At 50.9% G+C, this 25,235-nt stretch overlaps 1 protein-coding gene across 4 annotated transcripts in view; it reads right to left on the bottom strand.

The window, feature by feature from the left end:
• Positions 1–1,256: 1,256 nt before the first annotated feature.
• Positions 1,257–25,235, bottom strand: part of gng12a (guanine nucleotide binding protein (G protein), gamma 12a) — a 31,509-nt gene continuing 7,530 nt past the window's right edge. For 3 of the 4 annotated variants that reach the window (XM_023816667.2, XM_072704271.1, XM_023816668.2), the window contains 3 exons: positions 3,687–3,744; positions 3,490–3,600; positions 1,257–3,321 (listed from right to left, as the gene is read on the bottom strand). In XM_023816667.2, coding sequence (XP_023672435.1) covers positions 3,196–3,321; positions 3,490–3,582 — 219 coding nt within the window. In that variant the 5' untranslated portion in view covers positions 3,583–3,600; positions 3,687–3,744 and the 3' untranslated portion in view covers positions 1,257–3,195. Of the gene's footprint in view, positions 3,322–3,489; positions 3,601–3,686; positions 3,745–18,365; positions 18,580–25,235 lie in introns of those variants that run through there. The other variant, XM_023816669.2, reaches the window with a different exon arrangement.

Genomic DNA, 25,235 nt, shown 5'->3' on the forward strand with positions numbered 1-25,235 from the left:
CACTTTCATGTGCCTCGACCCATCGGCCAACTACAGGTAAGGTTCCTCCGATGAAAAAACGGCTGCTTGTTCATCCGGCACCCATACAAGTCACACAGTATCGAACCCCAGCTCAGGAGAGGAATTACCCGCAGGTCGTTTCCCTAACTGCCTGCCTGTAAATCAGGTGGCCTGTAAGAACGCCAGGCACGCAGGCCACTGAAGATAAACACACCTGCTATTTCGCCAACTAATGTCATTCAGATAGTGTTTACTGGTGAGACATTAAATGTGTCCCTTTGCAGAACACTATGTACAGGCAGGAAAGTCAACTGCCAGCAAAATAACTGGAAAACCTTTGGCGGGGGGGGTGGTTCTGTAAATGTGTCAGGGCAAGCCATCAACACTAACAGGAAGAGCCAGCCGGCGCGGCACAAAAGGCGTCCTGTTCTCCCCGAGACAGCGTAGGCGACATGCTGGCTGACTCCGCAGGTCAGGAGTCCTACGGGGCACGAGCTCGTCCACCGCTCCTGCAGCGCCACGAAAGTGTGCAGGGGTCAGACACACGATGGCCAGCAGACACGCACCACCCTAGGGACCCCTTGAACCTCGGCCTCTGGGCTGGTGGTGTAACACGGAGAGCTTCCCAGCCACATCAACCGGACACGGGATTACGGGCTTGGCAGAGCCGCGCTCCCTGGGCTTCCTTAAAGGAGTTAGGCATGCGTGACGTCATTCGCTGCTCCCTTTCCCCATGAAACAATTTTCTTATCTCAATGACACCATATATGACCATATATATACTTCCCCGCATCATAACCTTGAAGAGATATCACACCAGAAACAGTTGGCAGGACCATTAATGTGTAAGCTGGCAGGTCACAAGGTGTAAAGGGTGGCTTTGGGCGGTGAAAACGGTAAAAGGTGAAGTTGTTTCGTTTGGCCCAGCGATGGGGGGGAAGTGGAAGGTGAAGCAGGCTCCGGGGCAGGGATGGGAGGGGCTGCAGAGAATTGCCCGGAGCTCTCTGGGTCGACATGGCAGCAGCTTTTCACAAGCCAGGTGAACAAAGGGCACCACCCACCCCAGCACTGCCAGCAGAACGTCACTCACTGCTCGTGTTACACAGCCCCCCACAACGTGCCAGATAGTGCTAATCGACGCAGCTAATATTACATCACTTCCTGTTTGCAGTCCGTGCTGCACTCCAGCTCACAGATAACTGAGCCTGAAACACACACACACACATACACATGTACACACAAACACACACAATATAAACAATTGCAACAGATTTATGTTTAATAAAGTAAGAGCAAATTCCACTTGTACAGTACCAGAAAAATGTTTCTAGACTTTATAATTAAGAAAAACCTAATATCTAAAAAAGGTTTAAATCCACCACTTACAAGAGTAGACTTGGCAAAAAATGCAATTTTTTTTTTCTTTCATTTGATAAACAAATACAGATTCACCCCTCCCCCACCCCCAGAGCACAGTGGAGTTTCGTGAAACTGCTGCCTAATTCCAGGAATGACTACAGCAACGTGGAGCATCATAAAGATGGCGCTTTAAAAACATGCGGCGCACGTGGCTTTGATGCTGCTGGGTCTACGTCGCTGTGATCGAGGGCCACTCCGCACGGGCCGGGTTCAAGGAGGACGACGCACGGCGATAGTAAGGCCATCGGAAAGGTGGTCAGATCACATGAAATTGGCGGCAGGGCTTGTCATCAGTGGTCAGAAGCTGAATACGACTGTAAACATCAAAACGTTAATACGCCCCGTCTCATGGGGGAATTCTGAGCCGTGGAGAGGAGACAAAACACCTCCTAAACACCAAGCCAGGACCCCCTGGGCATCAAGGATGCTGGGGACCAGAGCGGCTTAGAGCGCTGGGCGTGAAATACAATCAGACATTCGGGTTGTTTCGGTATATCCAGAACGAACTGTACACGAGATGGCACACATAGAAGACATCAGTTATTAACAAACTGATAGCAAAGTTATCCTTCATAACTCTGTAAGGCATCTGCATTTAAAGGGTTAAGGTCAACCTGCCTTTCGGAAAACCACACACAACGCTGGTTAGATCAGCTAAGCTAGACGTGGAACAAGTTCTAAAAGCAGGTATCAGGAGCACAGAATGTATGTTACGTTTCCATACAGCAATTCAAAACGTTCCCAACGCAGGTCAGCATCGTTAAACAGGCAGCCTACAGGCTCTCCTGGAAAGAAATGACATATTAATACAGTGAACAGTTTCCATCAGGAGGACTGAATACAGCGATAAGTAGTGTCCTGATCACATTTTAAAAAGAAAGTACATTGGAAATAACAAATAAAGGTTTAGTGGTTGAGAAGGAAAATCTGAAAAAAGCAGCCAAATAACTTAGAAGGAGGACACCTTCTGGGTCAGCTGTTACACTCCTTCCACACATGAGGTTCATGTTCGTTAACTTTCGGGGAGGAGGGGGGGGGGTTCTCCTGCGAGATCAACTGCTATCTGTTGAAATTTGATTTCATTAATGGCCCCAGGCTTAATTTTTACTGTTTTGTCTGCAAACCCTTAGGCTTTGTTGGATTATTTAAAAGAAAGAAACGGACATCTGGACAGCCAGACATCTCCATTCAGACTGTGTCTAGCCTGACTCTGAAGGTCACAGCTTAGGAAGGGGTCAGGATTTCCAGCGTACGCACGATTAAACGCCCCACTTTACACAAACATAACATCTTGAGGCGTTTACTAGTGGGAAGCGACCTTTTGACCCGACAGATCACCCCCGTAACTTATGGTCACACAGGCCTTCCTTACCAAAGCAGGCCTCTCGTGGGGGTGTGCTCGTTACAGCGTACTGCTACCACTTACCAACTGTTCATTTCTTTACCTGGAAACCCTCCCCTAAGAGTAGGAGCTGCGGTAATTGCCTACATAAACGTTTATGTCACTAGACATCAAAGGCCTCGGTTTTTCAAACGTTCCTCCCAAACCAGCACTCATTACTCATCCCTTCCGTGATAATTGCTTCCAGAATAATCTGTGGATCTTCCCTCATTCCGACAAGTGTGAATGCAGGGGATAAAGGGGGGGGTGGCACTCTAGCTGCAATTTAACCGGGATATTTATTTGTTAAGTATGGGGAAGATTAGAGTATTCTTTTAATCAGATTGCTGATGATAAAATAAAAAAATGACATAAAATGCAGGAGAGGCGTCTCATTACAGTATAGTGCAGGGTTTTTTGTCCTTAAAGGGGTTTTCTGAAGCAGGTATTCCCATGAGCAGCGGGTCGTACTTGGCGTGCTCCCCACAGTAGCGCATCAGGTCCGCGGAGGCTTTGGACACCTGGGGGGGAATCACAGGCTATTAGCCGGGGGAGAACTACGCTTCCCAGAAGACCTTTCTGGGCTGCTGTTCATCAGTACCAGGATGTTCTCAGTGTTCTCGGAAGACGGCCTTTGATCGCCTCCCAGAACGTATGCAGCCTGGCGAGGTGGGTGACGGGACCCTCACCTTGATCCGTTCGATGTTGGCCTCTATCCTCAGCTGCTGAACGGCCCTCCGTGCGTGGGCAATGTTGTTGGAGCTGGGCCCTTTGGACGACATGCTGGCTGAGCACACGACCTGCCCAGAAGGAGACACAGCTGGGGTCAGCGATAGCCAGCTGGAAATGCTGGGAAAGGTGGGGAGAGAACTGAGCTGGCACGTACCCTCCTTCAGCACTGTGAAGTCACCTGAAGTCTCTGGTATGTTGGATCGGAGTCACCCCTGCAAAACAAGACAGGGCGGCTTTGAAGACACATGACCAAAACCCCCAGGCAGCCATTGAAATAAACATTTTTTCGGGATGTGAACTAGCAACGTACAGATCACAGCCACAGGGTTCTAACCTGCCGGACTACACACCACCCAAACATTCCCTGCGTGCCACAGCACCAGGATACACAGCAGCACCAGGATGGAGTCGTCAAGCTCTTAGAATTAAGTACAGAACATGCCGGACTTGCGAACCTGTCATTCATCCTGTTGCTCTGAAAAGGCAGGACCTGCCTGGAGGGGGCGCTCTCTGCCTCGCCTTACTGCTCCAGCCAATGGTAACGAGCCGGTGGCCGCATGCTTTGTGCTGAGTCATGCCATGTACACAGCAAAGGTGACGCGGTGACAGGCCCAGCCGGGCAGCGGGCTGACTCATCCGGCCAGACATGTGCACTGGGTTCACGGCCGAGTGGGCCCAAGGCCAGCACACTCTGCCAGCCTCACAGCACTGCCCCCTAATGGACAGGGGCGGCTAGTGATAGAACATGATAATGACAAATCATCACAATGCAAAGGGAATGGTTTCGGCTTCCCAGAATCACCATAGCAACTCCACACCAATGCCGGTGGTGCCGCCTTGCAAACGGCATTCTGACGTTTTAAAGTTCACCACCCGCGTCACCGAGCCGTGGACCCGGCAGAGTAAATCTGCTGTGAGCTGTGAATGGTTAGCGCTGTTACCCTGGAGACAGCAAATGACACACGTGATTGCCTTGGGGGGGGGGGGTGGTTTATTCCAGCAAAGCGTCTGCTACTAATGCCACCTTGGCAGTTGGGAGATAACACTGTGGGGGGGGGGGGGGGGGGGTCAAGGGTGTAGTTCAGATAAATCCAAGGCCCAAGTTGGTCTGGACGCTTCTGGAAAGGTCGGGGACACATGTGCGGGGGCCCAGCCCTCCCCATCCCAGCCCTCCCCAGCCCAGCCCACTATGCATTTACAGACAATGCACATTCACATTCCTCCCAAAGGCTATAAATAGTGCACGCAGCCAGACTGGAGAGAGGGAACAGGACGCAGAGCAATTCAGGCGGGCCGGCCGAAGGGGGCCCCCAGACCGCCACCGCTGCTGGGTGACGTCAGGTGGCCGCCTTAGTCATGGTGACAGTCCCCCCACACGCATCCGGGGGACCCTCATGATTAAAGATGCGTCTGGGCCGAAGTGCTGGCGGAAGAGGAAGGGCAGTCAGGAGGGCATCAGGGACTCACCGGAAGAGAGGAGATGATTGTACTACAAAGGAGCCAGCAGCTTGTTATTAATATACATCCTCTGTGGTGTTTCCTTCACAACAAAGGCAAGGAACTGCTCTGTGGGAAAGCAAGGTTCAAACTGAGCGTGCCCATCTGTGTCAGGCTTGCATTCAGACACCAGTGAAGTTTCCAGCGCAGCCAGACTAACATGGGTGGGCGGGGCCAAATCGTAGGGGCCAGGGACCTGGCGCCAGTCACGGGGCGGCTTGCGTCAGCGCAGCGCAGGCATGGCCAGACTCAGCCCCGAGAGAGCGCTTAAGTGAGCCCTGAAGGTCGAGGCGCGCAGCTGAGCGAGTCAGGCGGTCACACACGTTAGACCAGACGCTCCGCAGCCGGAATGACTCTGAACTCACACCCCACAGGGCCATAGAGTTCAAACCTCCTAGAAGGACACTGCCCACGTAGCCAGTCCTGGGTGATTCAAGGTGCTACTACAGACGGTGACTGGTGTCAGTTCACACGAGTGCAGAGCCAGACGCAGCGGCCATCAGCTAATGTGCAGACTCCTTACTGGAAGCAGAGAGCAAACCTCATATTTCTGCTCATGTGACTTCAGGCTTTGGAGCTGAGCCAAATTCTTTCCGGGGACCCAGAGCGCTCCTCATTCCGGGAGTTCTGACAAATCCAGGCCTTGCTGCGGGGTGGGGGGAGGATCTGACGCGGGAGGCCGGCATGTTCCGAGGATCCCATGAGAACACGAGGAGGAGGAGGAGCAGCAGTTTCCACCGGTACCTCACACCCTACTCACATCCAGAAATTCTTCAGAAGTCCCGGTTCCTATCCAAGGAAGTCCCAGTAGGACCACCTAGGCTGAGGGCAGACATCATGGAGACCACCCCAGATAGGAGACCCTTCAGCAGTCTGCAGTATGTATCATCGGCCACCTGTCTAGTCTTTCCTTCAGGGATGCAGAAGAGGGCGCCGGTGAGACACATGATGCCAGCTACCCTGTACACTGCATCATGTGACGTCAGTGATCCCATAAGCTGCACCCTCAGTGGCACCCCACTGACTGAGCGACAAACCAAACTGACCGGCAGAGGGATTCTGGGATATGCTGACAGCACCATGCAGAAGCCAGTGGGTTGAAAGCTGAGGGCATCCATTTAGGGAAGTTTGCGAGGTACAAGTATAAGAATCTGGGCACATGGCACCGAGCCCCATGGACATGTGCGTACACACACACGGGAACACACACAGACACATATAGAGACACACACACAATCATTCAGACACACATGGACACAATCACGCACAAACACACATGTGCACAGGTACGCACATGCTGGCACACACAAACACAGATACACATGTGCGCACATGCACACGCAGGCACACAGACACACACATACACCAGCAATAAGTTGCCCATCACCAGGCTCCTGGTTCCCATCAGACCTTTGCCAGGCTGGCTGATTGCTTATCAGTCTCTCAGGCCCCCTTAGCTGCCTAGCAACAGGACAGCCGATCGGCTAGCGGGGGGAGTAGCCATAGGTTAATGGGCTGGGAGGCTCCACTGCGGGTGGGGGAGCTCTCAGACACGATACAGGCCGCGTAACACCCCCTCCCCTGGCTGCTGCACACATCCTGGCAATGTTTAGGTATCAGCAGCGGAGCCCCGGGTTCCAAAGCATCAGCCCGGCTCACCCTTATTAGCAGTAATCCCCGTGACCCTGATGCTATCTGGGGGCCAGACGGGCGGAGACGTCACAGTAGTCATGGGAGTATGGGAGACGGGGGGCTGGGGCTTCACAGGCAGCACGGGTGAGAGTCACCATCTACACCAAAATCACTGGCCTGACACTCTGGGCTGCAGACCGTTACCATTGATTGAGAGTGTGTGTGATAATCACACTGTGCTAACGCAGTGTGCTACAAAGGTTTATTTCTTCTCCACTGGCTCAGCGTGCTTTTTTCTGAGTTGATCTCTCCCTACCTGTCAGTGGGTGCACTAAATAACTGACTCCCCCCTCCAACACACACACACACACAAATATAACCACTAGAAACTGGAAATAAACAGTGACAAGTGGTCTGGAAATCAGAAACTTAGTCAATATCACTCACCACAAAACCACATAAACAGAACATTAACTATTTACTATTTTTTAATTAATGCTCCTACTAACATATATGTTTATAACGCAGAGATACACAGATTGAGAGCCAAGCCAAGGGCAGCTGACCAATCACAGGAAAGCTTTTACAGCACAAGCATTCGGTACGTCCCATGGATGCTCCAGCCGTCCAGCAGCCGTGGAATTGGCACGTATGCATACACATATGCGAACTGATGATAGAACGCACAGAACTATCCATTTAGCTGTGGTGTTAACACGACTATAGGTGATTATTTCAAAAAAAGTGGAGGAGGCTGATGGAGAGGGAGAGCCACAGAAAGGTCCCGCGACAGACACAGGTGATGACGAGAGTGCAGGTGCAGACAGGGATAGACTGACTGAGCCAGTAAAAAAGTTTTTTAAAAAAAAGGGTGTGACCAAATCATGTGCTGGTGTGGCCAACTAGTACCAGTCCTACCACTGGAAAAATTAGTCTGGAGCCCTGACACCTTCTGCAAACTGCAAACAAATCATACAGAATACAGCTTGCAGATGGAAAGATCTTCCTTTTTTTTTTTTTCCTTGTTCCATCTTTACCCTGTTTAAAGCAGGACATGCTGTCTGCATAAGCTCACATGCAGCACTGGCACAGGCTGTGACATACAAGGACTCTTTCATTTACGATGAAAAAAATGACAGATATTTTCCCGGTTGCTCTGACGTGCTACTGAGTCAGCGCTCAAAGCAGCCTGTCGTGACTCCCAGTACACAAGTGTGCGTTTGTCTCGCCCGACCCACAGCGGGGCAGGTAAGTGAGGCGTAAAATTAACGGCCTTCCCCCAAATGAGAGCGGGAAACGGGGTCGCCGCTGCAGATGGCGCCGCGGTGCAGCAGGGTGTGGGCGCCCGGAGGGGGGGGCATGTTATTTTCTTCCCACCGCACGCCCAGCACCCCCACCCCCCCAGCGTGCTGTGTGGCCTGACCCACAGATGGGAAACTTCAGCAAATCAAGAAAAAAAGAGGGCTTTCGTTGATTTTTTTTTGATAGCAAGTTGGGCAAAACACCCAGGACTGCAGATTAGGCAAAGTCAGCAGCCCGCTTCTGGGGAATGCTGGCAAAAGAGGGGGGCAGGGGGGGCAAGATGGCCCCCTAACTTCCTGCCTGGTAAGTTTATGTCTCCTCGCACATCCTGTCCAGGGAAAGTCACACACATCCAAAGATCAAAGAGCCACTTTCCAGTGTTTAGACTGATTGGGCCCACAGTATCCTTCCCAGACCATGAAATTTGCAGCAGGCTGTTATTTAAAGAGGTCCAGACATTGTCGTCCCCTAACCCATCTAGGACAAAAGCAGCTCCGTGTTCTGGGTTCAAACCCCATGCCTCCTTCTGTCCTCCCCGGTCTGCGGCCTTAACATCGACTCGTGACAGCCTGCTGCATTTATTGTACACGAAACCAGCCAGCTGCCCTGTCGTTCCTGTACTCAGGGACACTGCTCTCATTTGCACAGCAGGCACCTGGCAATGCTGCCGATCGTGCTGCAGCAGAATCACAGCAGAAACCCACAACAACCCATAACATGCAATCCTCTCGCTCACGCTCCCCGCCTGGTGCATGCTGGGAGGCTGGAAGGTGGGTTAGGGGTTAACAGGTATCCAGGACCAAGCAGAGTTCTGGGGCACGGTACAGGCCGAAGGACATCCATGTGGGGCCGGGCCGGGAGCAGACACATGGAAAGAGTGTCTGAACTTGCGGTGAGTTCATTTGGGAACACACTGAACCTCTGCTGGCGGCCTGCCCTCACGTGCACGCCACCCCAGAGACTCCTGGCGGACATGAAGGAACCTATCTCTCAAAGCTACGCTTGTTCACGGCGGCTGCCGACTCGGCAGGTCTCCCCTTTGTTTTGGGGGGCGTGGTGCTTATCGGCGGCGAGGCATGGGGGCGGCGATCAAAGGCATCTTTCACCTTTGTTTGGGGTGGAGGGAGGAGCAGTGCCTGAATGTGTCTGCCCCCCCCCCCCATGATCATGCACAGCCCCCATGACCACAAACATGATTCCCACGAGAACGGGCCCGTCTCATTCCGGCTCCTGAGCCACACAGCGCCCCCCAGGGGCTGATGAGATTGTGCACGTGCCCTAGTGTGAACCAGCGTCACGTTGCAGATGTCGGCGCCTCCCACCCCCCAACACATACCGATTGTATCCTCCCACGGGGACCGATAACAGCGACGCCACGGACGCGTTCGCGGTACAATGCAATACACAACACCGTCTGGAAGGTTTCTTTGAGTGCAGCTGCACAGTGCCAAGCCTGCATGAGAAAGCGAGAGCGGAGCTCGGAGCTCGATTTCAGAATTGCAGGGCCGAGTGAGTGGGGGTGGGCAGGGGAGGGACAAAAACCTCCTAACAGACAGAGCACTGTTGCTTCAACAGGAAAGGAAAACAAAAAAAAAAAAAGAAGAAAAAAGCCCTGCATGACCCACCCTGCGGGGGCACGCTGGCAAGGCACCCTAAATGCAGATAGTATCCCAACCGCGGGACAGCCTCCACCTCATTCGTCTCCCCCCCCCCCAGTGCCATGGCGGCTTCTTGTGGCTTTGCCGGCGGCACCACTAGCCAACCACGTGCCGCAACCAAGTCTCCAAGACGTCTCTCAGCGTAGACAAAAGGGGGGACGAGGCTCCACTGCCAGAATCCAACCTCTGGGGAGGAGGCTATCGACGGAAAAGGAAATCTGTCAGCCTGCGAGGGACGGGCCCCTGATGCACACTCCGACACGCACGGCTGCACGCACACACAGCAAGGGGGAGACAGGCGGCTAACTTCCTGGCCCGCTCTGGCTTTCCGCAAAGGAAGGTGCAGCTTCCCCGTCTAGACCGCAGCCTGGGCTGGACATGGACTCCGTGGCGGAGGCTTCCAGAGCAGCCAAAGCTGTCGTAACCAAAAACACCGTCTCCCCCACCTCGCCCCCAGAACACTATTTAAAAAAAAATTATTGTACTCCACATTTATGTGTGCAAATGACATACAATATAACAGTGTAGCACTAAGAAGGTAAGTTAAAGATGTTCTACTGCAAGACAGGTAAATGCACCATGCTGGGGTGGGAGGATGCAGACAGTCACTTCTCAGGTATGTGCTGCACCTGCAGAAAGGCACCCTGGACTCTTATCTGCGATCCAAGAAAGAAGCACATGACCTACAGCCGTACCGGCCATACCCTTCATAGCTGCGCAGTAGGCCTGCGCATGCTCAGCTATTAATAAGAGTCCCTGCATGCATCTGGGCTGTGCCAGGCGTAGCTATGCTTAGAAATGTACCCCACAGAGCTGCACAGTCTAAACCATGATTACATACTTTTGGGGGGGGGGGGGTGGTCAGGATTGGACAAAGCCTCCATTTATTAGTCTGTTAGCAACACTAAAGCTACCGGTGTCCCCGCCCAGGCCGAGCCCCCCGGCGCGGATTTCCGTCAGTCAGCATGGGACGTTCCTGGTAGCCCTCCCCGGAAGCATTGACATGCAAATAGGTGGGGGCGGGGCCGCAGTTTCAGTCAGGTGACACCGATACTCGCGTGGCTTGGCAAACATTCCCCATCGCGTGACTAAAAGTGCACCCATTCGCTCGCACGGTGCCCGTGCGGCACGCCGCCGGCGAGGGAAATCCCAGCCTCTCGCTTTCGGAGCCAAACCAATGACCCAAATGACAAAAGCACAGAGCCGGCCTGCAGCGACGTGCAGAACCGGCCGGGTAGAACCTCTAGACTTGTAGGCCGCCACCTTTCTGGGCGCTGGCACTCCTGGCTTCCGGCCTGGTTAGAGATTAATGCGAAAGGCTCCCGGGCAGGGGGGGACATTTAAGTCAGATGTAAGGGGGGGGGGGGGGGGGGGTGTGCTCATCCTGGAGTTAAAGGCTTCCGGCATTTTCCAGAGATCCGTCTGGCATGCAACGGGTGTGGTTGCAACTGAAATGCAGTTTTGTTTTTCACAGTATCAATGGCAACCCTTACGCCACTATGTGGGGGGGGGGACATACCTTAACTATGTCATGTTGGGGAGAACGAACCCAATGCACTTTGCCCTCAGTCTGCACTGCAGATGCAGCTCCACATATGTAGTGGAGGATTACACCCCCTCAGTCATTATGTATGAAAGGCTGCCATGCACCCCGGCCTGGGGACACGCCTCACACTCGCGTGCGTCTCGCACGGCCTTTGACGACAAAACAAACTGTGTGTTTATTAAAGGCGAGTCCTGTGGAATGGGGCACAAATCCCTCTGCAACAACACGGAGCACGGCAGCACCGGGAACACTGCCCGGATCGCGTCAGGCAGGTGTCGGCAAACCCAGGGTGCTCCTGTTTGCACACCCGATCACAGATGCCCCACACATCTGATCACCCTACGCTCCTGCTAACTTATTCAATCACCCCTTTCTTGTGCTTGAACACCCAGTCACCGTGTGCTCAGGTTTGCATGCCTGATCGCCCTGCACACGTTTTCAGGGACGCCATCAGTGAAAAAGATCAGAAGAGTGTTTGACGGCTGTGCTCCCAGAGGGAAAGGCCCTAATCCAGATGATGGTGCAGGACAAGACCTGGGCACCCTGCTCTCAGTGCCCCCTCCCCACACCACCAGCTCCCCTGCTGGCTCATGCAGGCATGTCCATTCTCAACATTTTGATACCTTTCACAAATTTTGACTATTTACCTGCTGAAAAACAGCAGTGCCCAAAAGCACGCTTCCACACTACGGCCAATAGAGGCATATTTGATTCTTGCGCTTAGGAGCGCTGTGTGTAAAAACGAACCAAAAACACGCTCAGAGGCTGTGCTGGGGTGTTTCCGATCGCGTGCGCGGCAAACACATACACGCCTAATACAACTACAGCCAAAGCATGCTGACTTATAAACAGATACTTCCACATAATTCATTGCACAATTTGTACACGCATGCTGACCGGTTTAAACGGTAATGCCGTAGTCAGAGTTGTGTGCGTGTGTGTGTGTGTGGAGCAAACCCCACAGTCTGCCTGCTGATGTGAAAGCCCCTGCAGGCCCCCCCCCCCCCCCAGCGAGCGGGCCAGGGGTCTAGCAGACCCCACAGAAGCCCTGCTCAGTCGGGCTCGGCTCCCACTGTGCGAGGGTGACAAACAATGGCAGACCTCCGCAACATTCCAGGTGTCCGGTTTCACACAGACGGGGAGGGGGGCCTGCAGCACCGAGCTGCGAGTCACTAAATGTTTCAAATGAGAAAAAAACTGTGAGGCAGCACGTAAGGGACTGAGATTTCCCGCTCCAGAGACGTGGGGGGGCAGTTGGAATGATCTAACCCGGGGAATTAGCATTAGGCATCTGGACCAAGGCCACCGAGGGGCGGCTGTAGATGAGATCACACGTCTCCTGATCAGCCCATATAAGGGAGCAGAGGCACTGAGCTCTTCTCAGGCCCCGTGTGGAGGGGTATGGGCAGTTACCCGATTGTCTGACGGCAATGACATCAGCTCAGGCCACTCTGTGGGCCAGTGACATCATCGGCAGTACAGCCATCAGGTCACTGGGGCCGGAGGGAGGGGGGCAGGTTAGCTGCTGAGGATGTGTTTTCTGGGCTCAGGCAAGTGGGGGGGGGGGGGCGAGAGTCACCTGACGGCGGGCTTGTCACATGGCAAGAACTATACAAACTGTGCAAAGATGTTTTCCCAGTTTCCATCCCCCAGGGAGCCGGTATGTTTCATTATACTTGCAACCTGCAGAATCTCTGATCATAATTGTGGGTGCAGCCTGGCAATGCGTGAGCACAGGTGAGGCGCCGTGATGTGGTGTTGGCACTAAATGACCCCCTTGGGTCTAAGCCACCCGGAACGAGCGGGATGCAGCATGCTGGCCCCCCGGCTCCGGCTCCCATCACCAAACGCAAACACCAGGGCAGAATTAAAATGGCAGCCAGATGCAGTTCTGCACTATTGCACGCTAACCTGCAGTAGTTCTGCAAAACTGTCAGCTGCTGTGTTTGCACCCCCCCCCACACACACTCAATACGGCCATTCACCCCCAAGTGCACTCTGCACTGGGCCACTTCGTGCTCACAGAGGCCCGTCTTTGTGGCCACCACTCTGCCCCTGCCTCTCCTGACCCACAGCCAGCCAGCTGCATACGCATGCCTGGTCGAACGAGTGCTATCTAATTTGATATGGACAAAGGTTACCAAAAGGCCACTCCCTAATTCACAAGAAAGCAAAACTAAAGGCTTGCAATCTGATGAACTAAAAAAAATATGGCTTTCCTGCCTCTATGACCCCAGCAAGTGCCAGAAGCCGCCTCTGCAAAGCACATTCTGAAAACTAAGCAAGTCGCTTTTACTCTCATGCACGCAAAGATTTCCTAGGACGCATGGGAAAATGCACAGGACATACTGAGGCATCTGAGACACTGCGGATTAACCCCAATGACACGGCACTGTGAGCACTGCCGCTGTATGTGGAACAGAAAGCAACACAGGACCAGCAGCCCGTGGCACCGGCCTGCATCCCTTACACCGATTTTTAGATGTTCCAGTAAAAACACCAGGAACAAGGTCAATGTGAGCAGAGGAAGTTTCTATGAAGTTCCTGTGAAGCGGTATGAGGAAGGTACTTGGAAACCAACAACTGCTTGGAAATAAACATCAAAATCAGCAGAGCAGCCAATGTGCATTTGTGCATGCGACACACATGCATGCCCTTCTAAAAAAACATATTCAGAAACAGTAACAAGCCCAAGTCATGGCATGTTCATCCCATGCATTGTCCATATATTTTGCTTTCCCATATGCAAAAGCACAGAGCCACCCTTATGTATGAGCTGCAGCCTCATGTCAGCGTGTCAGCAGTCACACTTCTGCGGTGCCGTTTCCATTCAGCACGACACACCGACGTCACGGATCACGGCCAGCAAGGAAAAAGGAGAAACATTCATTCAGTGATGGAACATCACCAACCTTCCCTTTTCAGAAAGAGTCTGCCTCGATGATTCAGACTCACAGAGCTCTTCAGGAGGGCTGGGACTTTGCTCTCTACTGAAGCCAGTGTCCACATTTACCCATGAGCCTCTTCACCTGACCAAACAAGAAATCTACACTATACCACAAAAATCTGAACATGCCAGGCTTTTGCACACATCCTATTACAAATGGGGACACTGCAAAAAAGGTCCAACGTGTCTGATGTGCTGCTGCAGGGTAACATTGGCGGTCATGCGGCCGCAGTTTATCTCCAACCAATCCCACGTGAGCAGGGCTGAATGTTAGGACTGCTGCGGCCATATAACCTAGAACTGAGATGAAGATCAGACCCTAGTCACAGAAGCAGGAGGGCACACTTGGGGGGAAGCTACCAGTGTCTATTCATCAGAATAATAGCGGACATGGAGCACATGCAGCGAGGCACGCCAGGAATGCGCCTGCCGGAAAGAATCCCGACTGCATGAAACCAGCAAGCCGAACCAGGGCAGCACGTCCACAGAGTGTTTTTCCATGGATCAGACGCCAAAAACTGCCACGTGCGTCATGACAGCCCTTGTGATCGGCAGCGATGCCAAACATGCTCCTATTCTCACGGGGACACTCATTTGGGAAAGCAGATCGTTGGAACTTTCCAGATCCCAAATGCCAGATGGGGGCTGTTTATGAACTCGAACTGGGGGACAGAGGGTTAAGAAAACATCAGTGATGTGGCAGACCGTTCCGAGAACAGGAAGTAGCATCATGTGCCAAAAGTTTATCTGGAAATCCCACTTCCTTCTGAGATTTGCTGCCTGTAGAAGGACCTGACAGCTGAGCTGGGAGCTTACAAACACAGACGCTGCAGGATTTAACAGCACAGCACCTGGCGGGCAGCCCGGTCACCTGGTCAGGGTCAGCCTGACCAGACAGGGGGCCGCAGGGTACATCCAGAACCAGGGCATGCATACAAAAGGTTCTGGAAAATACCAGTGTTTCAGGCAGGCCCAAAAAGGGATAAAATTAGCATTATAGAAAAAGAAAAGTAACGGTAAACAGCTTTGAGGAAGCAGTGAGGAAGTATAAAAGATAATATAAACAGCCCTGGGGGGTCCAAGCTGCTGCCAGACCCCCCAGAGGATGTGCGGCTCTGTCCCAGCACCTCCAGCCCGGTGCACAGGCTTCTGGGTCTCACACCAGCACCTAGCAGCTAGGATCCAGAAGGAGGCCCGTGGAGAGGCTCCTCAGACATGTTTACATAACCGACATCCACAGACAGGAAGGCGGGAGTGCGGCCAGCCGCAGGGGCAACAAGATCTACCCCGACCCACTTCTGCAAGTAACATGGGCAGGGACAACCAGCCCCCCAGGTAAACAAAGGCAGCCTCCCCGGAGATGGCTGATATCGGGAGCAGGGCAATGGGTCAGTGGGCCAGTGGCGCAGTTACGTGATCCACAGGGGCAAAGAGCCACAGTTTACAAACTGCCACCCGCTGGGTCAACAGGAAGTATTCCAGGATATATTTGGGAGTTAATATATTCTGTCAAATCGAAAAATGACATCAAGTTCACTGAAATATGGAAAAAATAATAATTTACAATAATTTCAAGTCCACACACACAGGGCTAGCACACATTCTCAGGTAAGGAGACATCCTGTTCAGGCTTCTTTCCCCACTGATACTGATTATCTTTAACATTGATTAATCTTTTACATGCACTCAGAGTCATATGGCAGCTACATCCACCATGACTTGGTTCTCACTGGCGTGAAATTTCCTGGAAAAATCCCATGATTTCACCCTGACCCTCAGTACTGGAGGACACGCTTCCTCCTGCCCACCTCGACCACATTGATTGGCCTACCCCGTGAGGGGGGTGGAGATCGGAGCAGGATGACGCAAGGCAGAGTAACCAGCGTGACGATCAGAAAGCAAGAGGGCCTTGCACGAGGGGAAAGTCCGAGCAGAACCCACCGGAATGAGAAACAAAGCGGCCAGGACATGTGGGTGATACACAGAGACCCAGGTCCTGCTATTGTCCGACACGCTTCACCAGGAAAGATACCACCTTCGTGAATCAGGATGTGCTGTAGTTTCTTATGAATTCCAAGGAAAATCTCCCAAGTAACCAGAGGGTCAGAGTAACCAGACCTGGGGATGTTCTCATCCCACAACCGGCCTGCTCGCACCCACTCAAACCCGTGGTCATCTGCACGCATGTGTCAGTAGTAATAAGACGGTATCGTGCGAAACCCTCGCCCCACCTCCCAGCCACCTGGCCACCGGCACAGGCTGCGGCCTCCCCTCACCTGTTAGCAAACCTCAAACGGGTGGCTCCCCCTGGCTGGGTAGCGTCAGCAGCAAGCCACCAGCTACCCACTTCCCAAAAATCACTCTGCTTGGTTTTACTTGATGGGGGGCGGAGAGTGCTGAACACAAACTCCATATTCACCCCCCGCCCCCCAGTCCTTTTATTCAGGTACAGTGACAGGTTTCCACAGACAACTACAAACGAACTGCAAGGAGTGATGGGAGACTCAGATACAGGGTGGGGGGGTGCATACAGCAAGTGTGCCAGTCCACCAGGGGGGGTACGTGCACTCATGTCCAGACCAGGCGAACACGCTAGCGGTTTCCGGCGTCTGAGATGTGGCTGAGAAAACCCCCAAACAGTGTTGCTGAACATCAAAGGTGTGAGTGTGGCTGGCAGCCTGAGGCGCATACGGCTCCAGATTCCTCTGTGGGGGGGCTGTGGGGGGGAGAGAGCAGACAGCGAGTCGCACACTAATTCCTGGTAACCGAGGGGCCTTATAAACGCACGGGTGGCAGGATGGCAAAGCATTGCGGGGGGGCAGCCCAGGCCACCTGGAAGGGCGCCCGTTTACACAGAGAGCGTCGGGGAGTCAGCAGCGGGGCGGGGGGGGCGGGGGGGGAGCATACACCACCGGCAGCTCTAGGGCGCCAACAGGGCAAAGTCTGCCAGCGTGAACCTGAGGTCGGGCCATTGGGCAATGAGGAGAACTGGAGAGCGCACGTTTCCTGCCATCTGTGCAGAATGACAAGGGGGGCCGGGGGGGGCACACCTGTCAAGCAGGAGAATGAGTCTTTGTAAGAAACCTGTGAGGCTTAGGCTGTAATTAGTGAGCGGACAGGGGGCCAAAACGATGCAGTTTATTAAAGAGGAGAGGTGGACCAGGTCCCCTGTGTCTCTCTCTCTCCCCGGTAATGGGAGCAGCCTCTGGCACCAAACAGGAAGTTCACGGTGGGTGCGGCCAGGACAGTGTGCGCGCTACACAGGAAGGGAACATGTCGAGACTTGTACTGTGCTCCAGAGAGGTCAGCCTGCTTAAAAGCACAGTCTGCACAGCAGTTCTGCAGGAGCACCACCTAGCGACCAGAAAAGCAACAGCACAAGGTGCAGAGTCATCGGACGAAACAGACTCATATGACCAATGAGGAAAATTCTGGAATTACTGTACTGAGCAAATGTCCCACATTTAACATCCCACTGATCCATTTTACAACCAGTTTTGTAACCAGAAGTTCATCAGATAATGAAGTGACCTTGAGGAATAACTCTCTAAAGGATCGGACTTTATCGGAATGATATATTTATCTTTTTAAGATGACTGATTCATAGGGAAACTTTTACCGAACAGAAAAACAGAGCATTCATTATTATACAATCATTTCACTTAAACATTTACCAGTGTAAATGTGAAAACTAATATACTAACATCGCATTAAGGCAGCAGGTATTTAAGGACTTCTTTTCTTCTTAAATCGTCTACACACCATTTAAACAATGAAGAACAGAAGAGGAATGCTCGATGGCATTGCAATGGAAGTCTACCGATGACATCATAGAGAGATATGCAGCCAGTGACATTGGGGCAGTTGAGTGCTCAATGATGTCACAGGCGCATAATCTTCCAGAGGACCCACTTGCACATGGACAGCATGCCGGCATGCTCGGCCCAGTCACCCAGTTGTCAGGCAGTAAAGGCACCAGCCTGCTGGCCCAGTGACCAACGTCACCCTTAATCCCTCAGCAAATACATCGAGGAGTGATTTAGTATGCAGTTTGCCATATAGGTCAGCCAGGTTTAAGATGCACGCTTGCAGCATAAAATGTCACGCATCCCAGCAATGGAAGAAGTTGCACGGGTGCGTTGTACTCCCACCCCCGGCATCATAACTCTAACCCCGCCCCCCCTCCCCCAAGCCTATCTAACATAACAGTTTCTCACCCACACACTCACACACATATACACACACACAAACCTGTGAGGCCTTCCTCCCTGCTCTGATAAAGATTCCGATATATTTTCCTCAAAGGTAGTAAATTAATAAACTGCGTGAGAGTAGATTGTGTTTAATCAACGCTGCACTAGCACAGTCCTCCAGATAAGCCCACAAAATCCACAAAATGTCCAGGCTTTACAGCACCATAACCTTCAGAGGAAATGGTGAACCGTATCTGTATGATATTAGCACAAAATCCAACTCCCCACTGCTCCAAGGGGAAGGAGAGCGAGAGAGAGAGAGAGAGGGAAGGGAGGGAAGTACTCCTAACTCGTGACCCCTGACAGCACGTGGCACCACGCAGTCAGTGTGTATGATGGAGGCAGGGCCAATGACAGGAAACACAAAGGACAGCAGTCTGACCAGTGCTTACGCTGTCAGACCGTGTGAGCTGGTGGTGTGCTCTGCTGCCCTCTGCAGGACACAATTGGCATTGTCACAAATATAGAGCTGCAAAATTGCCAACAGGAAATAGACCAGACTTCTCATATACTTATACAGCACACGCAAGCAAACATTCTGATAATCCCATCTCTGATCTAATTCAAATCCAACCATTTCCTATATCTGCTTAAATTATTAAATTTTTATTCTTATTATTCGTATAAATAATATTGATTAACTGAAATCTTTGTGGTCAGCATGAGTTCTGTACATTTTGGCAAATTTGTTGTTGTCATGGTCAGGTTGATACATCACCTTGGGATGTGAAGTGAAAACTTAAAGCACTCCCACAGGACACCGTTAGCCCTTTCTCACCAGGGCCGGTGCCCATGCCGAGCCTAAATTTCGGCTCAGTCATTGCATTCATACCAAAAACACAGCGGTGCCTAGCCGATATATCCGGGCCGGAGCTCATTTTTCTGGCCCCAAAAGATTGCTGTGAGTTGGTAGCGCGTGACGTCAGGAGGCTAATTCCTATTATTATTAGCAGAATGTCCACAAGAGGGCGGTATTCTCCATTTATAAATACAACAGACTATGTGGCAGAATACGTGTTTCTTAAACCTCACAAAGTTTATAGTTGCTGCATATGACAAGCTTAGCAAAGGCCAAAACTTACTATGAACATTTCCATGTACCTTAACTACACAAATGCATTTTAATGTCACTTAGGGCTGCCGCAATTAGTCGACGAAGTCCATGACGTCGACGCTGAAAATGCGTCCACATCAATATTTTAAATCGACGCATCAGTTTAAAAATCATTTTAATGAAATTACCTTTATGATTTCTAAAATGCTTTAGTTCATTATACAAATGTTTTTCTTCGATATCTCTACGTACTTATGGGAGTAGTTCAAAAGATCACAAAACAAAAAGCTGGTCTGTACATAGTGCAAAGTTCGATGGCACGCCACAGCAACACTAGCGTTATGCACGACCGCCTGAAGAGAAAACACGTAAGCAGTATTCTGATGGACCGCCAGAGTAGGCAAAATGACTGTAAGCGCTGTCTATTCTGTTTATTAAAATTTCCGTTATTACGGAGAGCATAATATTTTATGACTAAAATATTACTAGACTAAGTAATGTTCCTATAGTGCCGAAAAGCCAGCGTCCATTATCTGAAACGTTGCAATGACATGCAGTTTGTTGTTGTCAAAATCAAATCAACTTAAATTAAACCGTCAGATTGATTTTCTGGAGGAAAATTAATCATTTAGATTAATCAAGCAATCGGTAAAAATTGTCGATAGATTAATCCATAGAAAAATAGTTGTTAGTGGCGGCCTTAATGTCAATAATAATAATAACACGTTTATATTCATATAAATATTTAACAAGACGTGCAAGACTAGATGTTATCAAACTGTAAGTCTTCTTACTCACAGGACATTACTATCTGCTGCGAGTAGAGACTAGGAACATCACCCAAATATACACAACGGAAACTTCAGAAATACTCAAACTGGTATAATGCACAAAATGTCAGCCACTAAAGGCAACATCCCACAATCACCACAAAGAATTTAGGCTAACTGCATAGGTACTTGCATTTTCTTGAGTTTTAAAATTAATGTAATTTTAAAAAGACTGCTAAAATGTTTGGCCAGCAGGGGGAAGCAGACGACCAGGTCTGCAAGAGGGAGCGTAAACAGAAAGCAAGGCCAAGCCCAACCAGCTGTGAAAGGCAGATCATGTTTGAAGCGCCTTGGACTGGTGGAAATATACTGAGCATTGCACAGAGTTTTTTGGCTTTTGGAAGAACGCTTGTCACCTTTAAACAAAATTCTTCAGCAATTTTAATCATTCCCCTCCAAATTCCAACAGAACTAGTCAGTCCAGGAAGCAAAGCACAGTCTAGATAGTACACGACTCCGCTCAACTGACACGCTGCGAGTCATGTGACCATGGTGAAGACACCCCTGTCTGTCATGTTCCAGCCACGCCCGCTGGGCCCGGCCAGTGAGTAAACATTTACCTAGCAAACCAGAACCTGACCCATTTGCAGCCCGAACAGCTCAGCCGCCAGCTGGGGGGGGGGGGGGCACCTGCGGAGCAGATCCATTTGCACCTTTCAGCTCTCTGAATAAACACGAGAGCATCAGTTAGGAATCTAACACAAGTTCAGAGACTGTCAGGACAGTAACAACCAAGAGTCACCAAGACTATCCCCTTCTGATAGGAAACCACAGGGAAAGAGCCTCTCTCACACCAAAGTCCATGAACTTAAGAGCTCACAGATGATTCAAGCCAATTTTTCCAGGAAATGCTCCACATAAGAAAGATGTATATGTAAACTGAGCCACTTCGGGGGGTGTAGCGGGTGGGGCATGACAGACACCCACTGGGGCAGAACCGAACACCAAAATCCACAGTCATCTTACAGCGACACATAGCCGCTAGGTACCTGAGGGGTCACGCCAACTGGCATTTTTAGATGTAGAGGACGCGTTGCTCCTCCTAAACATGCCTACGGCCTAACCAGACGTCTGAGCCTCCACCCAAATTCCCTTCGGAGGGTCAAGTTGAGCTGAACGGATGTGGAGACCCCCGGTCGTCATGCCACAGGGGTTCAAGATCTCCACTTCACAGGCCAGAACTTGCTCCTATATAATAATTCTTCTAAACAGACGTCAGGGTTTTACACGTTGAGATCAGTACTGTGCCTTCTCCGTGGGGTGAATGTGAAATGCGGTACAGTCGCCGACAGAGGTCAGACGGGTCACCAGGCAACAGGCTGGACACCGGATGCAGATCCGCGAGAAAAAAAGTGATGGACAGACACAAATATAATATTTATATGCATGTCAATCCAACAGTGAGACAAAGACTGTCCAGATGAAATGGGCTGGACCAAACAGGGCCACACAGCTAAGAAGTAAACCTTCCTTTTTCTTCCCATGTTCACTCAAGCAGCTCGCTCTCTACACACAACCTCGAGCTGCTGAGCTCCTTCCTCATTAATATTTCAAACATGAAGCCAGCAGCATTCAAACGAAACACACGGGCTGCCACGGGACGCTCAGAGAACACGTTACACCCGTACAGCGGCATCCGCCCCTAACACCCACCCTAACACTTTGCGAGACCCAGTTTTACAGTAGAAGCCTCAGGGACGTGCTTCCACTGGAATAAAACAAGGCACACACCGGTAACATTTTAAAGGTCTGCCTTTAGTTACATGTCTGGCCAGGAGGGCACTGTGACCCCGCAGACAAATCCCAGCCTTCTGATGTATCCAAGGGCTTCACCATTTCCCAAACAGTCGCGCTCCATCCGACTCCGATTAATCATGCCGACAGCCTGAGCTCGCGGCCCAGACAATGCAGTTATCATGTGACTGATTATATAAACTTGCAACAAAAGGAGGACATTGTTAGCCTCTTCAGAGCACGTTGTGCTTGCCCGTGCCGACATTTCCCAGAAAAGCAAAAACAAAAGCAGAAATGTCTTATTACCTACTGTTTCCAGCCGTTGCTAAGCAACGCCGATCTCCCCTCGCCATTCTGTTTGCTATGGCCTACTCTACCCTCCGCTCAAACCATGTGCAGGATACAGTCAGCTGCCATGGTCCGATACAGAAACTGACCTCACACGCAAATATACAAGCTGGTATCCCGAGCGGACATCTCTACAGGAGGCCTCACTATTGTCACCCAAGGAGCCCGCTGACCCAGTCGTGCTTCTTGCTAGGACGGTCCGCTCAGTGCCAGACTGGAACCAACTTCTGTCGCCATCGCCTGGCACACATGGTCGCTGCGGCAGTCCAGACCCAATTCCATCTGGACCTCACTCTGTTGCACTTTCATTCCACTTTCCCTCCGCTCCTGTCAATCGATTCTGAGGTTTACCAGTCACAAGAGTAAACCATAGTCTCGGTCTTTGCTGATGTACCCAAATGGCCTAGAAAGACAGGCTTATACTCAAGGGCCTGTAAGCTGACTCCTTCAATTTCACATTTGCATTCAAATTTAAGTCAGAAAACAATATGAGACTCCATGTTACACTTTGTGCAACACGTAGGTATCTCACGCTATTCAAAAATTAGAGGGGCAAAAGTCCTATCAGGCACTCTCCTATACAGTCCCCCCAGGGGTCAGCATCACATAGGAATCGGTGGGTTTAATAAAAACACATGTCCTTCCTGCAGGATATACTCAATCCAGAATGCTACTAAAACCTCCTGCCACATGGGGGCGATGTCTGTTTCAGCACTTCTTTGTCTGTTTGTTTGTAGGGAAACCCAACAGGTGATGCATGCCAAACTGGCAGGAATATCACTTCCTCGACATTACTCTGCATATCGGGGCAGGAACAGGCAGAAAAAGTCAGGCCAGCACAAGACCTGACTGCTCTACTTCAGCTTTATCTAATAAAAGCCTATGTTGGCACTTACATCTGTAAGTACCACGGTGTCTTTTACTTTTCCAAGCCTCCGCCACAGTTGAGGGAGCCCTGAGACGCCTGGTGCTCCGGTTAATTAGTGACCGCGGCGCGGAGCTAAACTCGTCACGGACCTCAGGGGAGAGGTAGCGATCTCTGCAGTAGACGGACCTCGCCCGGCTCTGGGACTGCCCACTGGGAGTAGTTCAGGTACAACAACTCTTAATTACCGCCCCAGGCGAACTGCGAGTCTTCTAGACGGTTCGCAGGTCAGGGCTTGTACACCAGTGCTGAAAAACCATCTCTCGGTCCATCTGTGTTAGAGATGCATTTGGGCACCCAGCCGGGAATGGTACAGCAAGGTGGGTCTATAAATAGCTTCACATCAGGACAGTGACCAGCCGGCGCCCCCTGTGGGCTGGATGGGGCTCATCCAGCCTTCAGCAGACATCACAAGCTAAGTAAAGGGAACAGCACGGGAAAGTTGGAACCAGAGCAGAGCCGTACCTGCAGCTTCCCAGGGCAGTGGCCTGTGAGGTTAGAGCTGGCACGATCGGATAAAGCCAGGACCACCAGAGCCATGGGGACACAACCGCCAGACTATGACCTGATCTCCCCACCCCACCCCCCAGAGGAGTTGCTCAGTTTAATACAATTAGGAGGAACAGAATGTAATTACCACTGGATTCTCTAAAAGCCCCCACCCACGGAAAGGTGCGCAGGATGCTTAAACCGGCCGGCACCTGACAGAGGTCCGTGGTGGATATCTGCATCAACGTAATAGCTAGGGGTGGCACGGTTCATGAAAAAAAACCGAACCGTTCGGTTCGCTTGTCTCGGTTCGGAGCATGCATGCGTCGCACGGTTCGACGGTTCATGACATGCGCAATGTAGCCTCGTGCCCCGTATGTGACGTCAGTGTGTTTCCCTTTCGCGCGAAAGAATAGGTTATATGCACAGAGCGGTGTGACGTAGTTCCGGTAAAAGTTCAGCCAGCTAAGTAATTTCAGGTAGCCTTTCGTTTGCTGCGTTTAGCTCTGGTTTTCGGTGTTACCACCCTGTCTCTGAAGAAAACGTTTAAATTTCAGCCAACCGATAGCACAACATCTGAACACTGTTGTGCGCCTTTGTTGTGTGACTTTATTTAATGTGCGGTTAGGCACTTTGTTAAAGAAAATTAAGTTATCTGTGACAAAGCACTCCAGTTAGTGTCATGCCTCGATCGTCCGCTCTTTCCGTGTGCCACGCCCCCTCGTTAACCCTGTGTGGATTCCCCGTGTTTACCAGCTGTTCCTGATTGTTGTCAAATTTGTCATTACTCCATTGTATTTAGTCCGCGTTTCCGTTTCTTTCTCCAGTCCGGTCATTATATTGTAATTCTGCTTTACCACTCGTCTGTGTTCCTTTTGCTCATTAAACCCCGCATTCCCCCGATCCTGGGTCTCCTCACCTCTGCTTCCCCGGTCAGCGTTGTAACAGTGAGCCTGCTTCCATGCTACAATGTGAACATTTGCCATGTTCCTAAAAATTCTGGTTATTGCACAGTGTCTGACCACACAGACCTACAGGCTATTGCCAGATGATCATACTAGACATACCAACTGGACATATTTCGCACTATTACAGATTGATGTCTTGTACATACACAGAAACTGATTTTATCGATTACTCAAGAACATTCAATATAATTAATACCAATTTTTTCACGTTATATATATATATATATATATATATATATATATATATATATATATATATATAAAACGAACCGAATCAGGCTTAATCAAGATAGGTGATCTATCATTTTAACGATCCCCAATTAAATTAACCCCGTGGACCAGACAAATACAAAACGAATGATTAAACATTATATGCGTCTCTTTTTGCATGTTTTCTAAATAAGACCGCGTGCCCATACCCAACTGTAATAGCGATTAAAGCGATCTATTCTTTTAGCATTTATGTTAAGGCAAGACTTTTATTTTATTACTGTTCTGGGATTAATAATGTTTAATAATT

Source organism: Paramormyrops kingsleyae, chromosome 21 (genome assembly GCF_048594095.1).
Source record: "Paramormyrops kingsleyae isolate MSU_618 chromosome 21, PKINGS_0.4, whole genome shotgun sequence".
Taxonomy (NCBI): domain Eukaryota; kingdom Metazoa; phylum Chordata; class Actinopteri; order Osteoglossiformes; family Mormyridae; genus Paramormyrops; species Paramormyrops kingsleyae.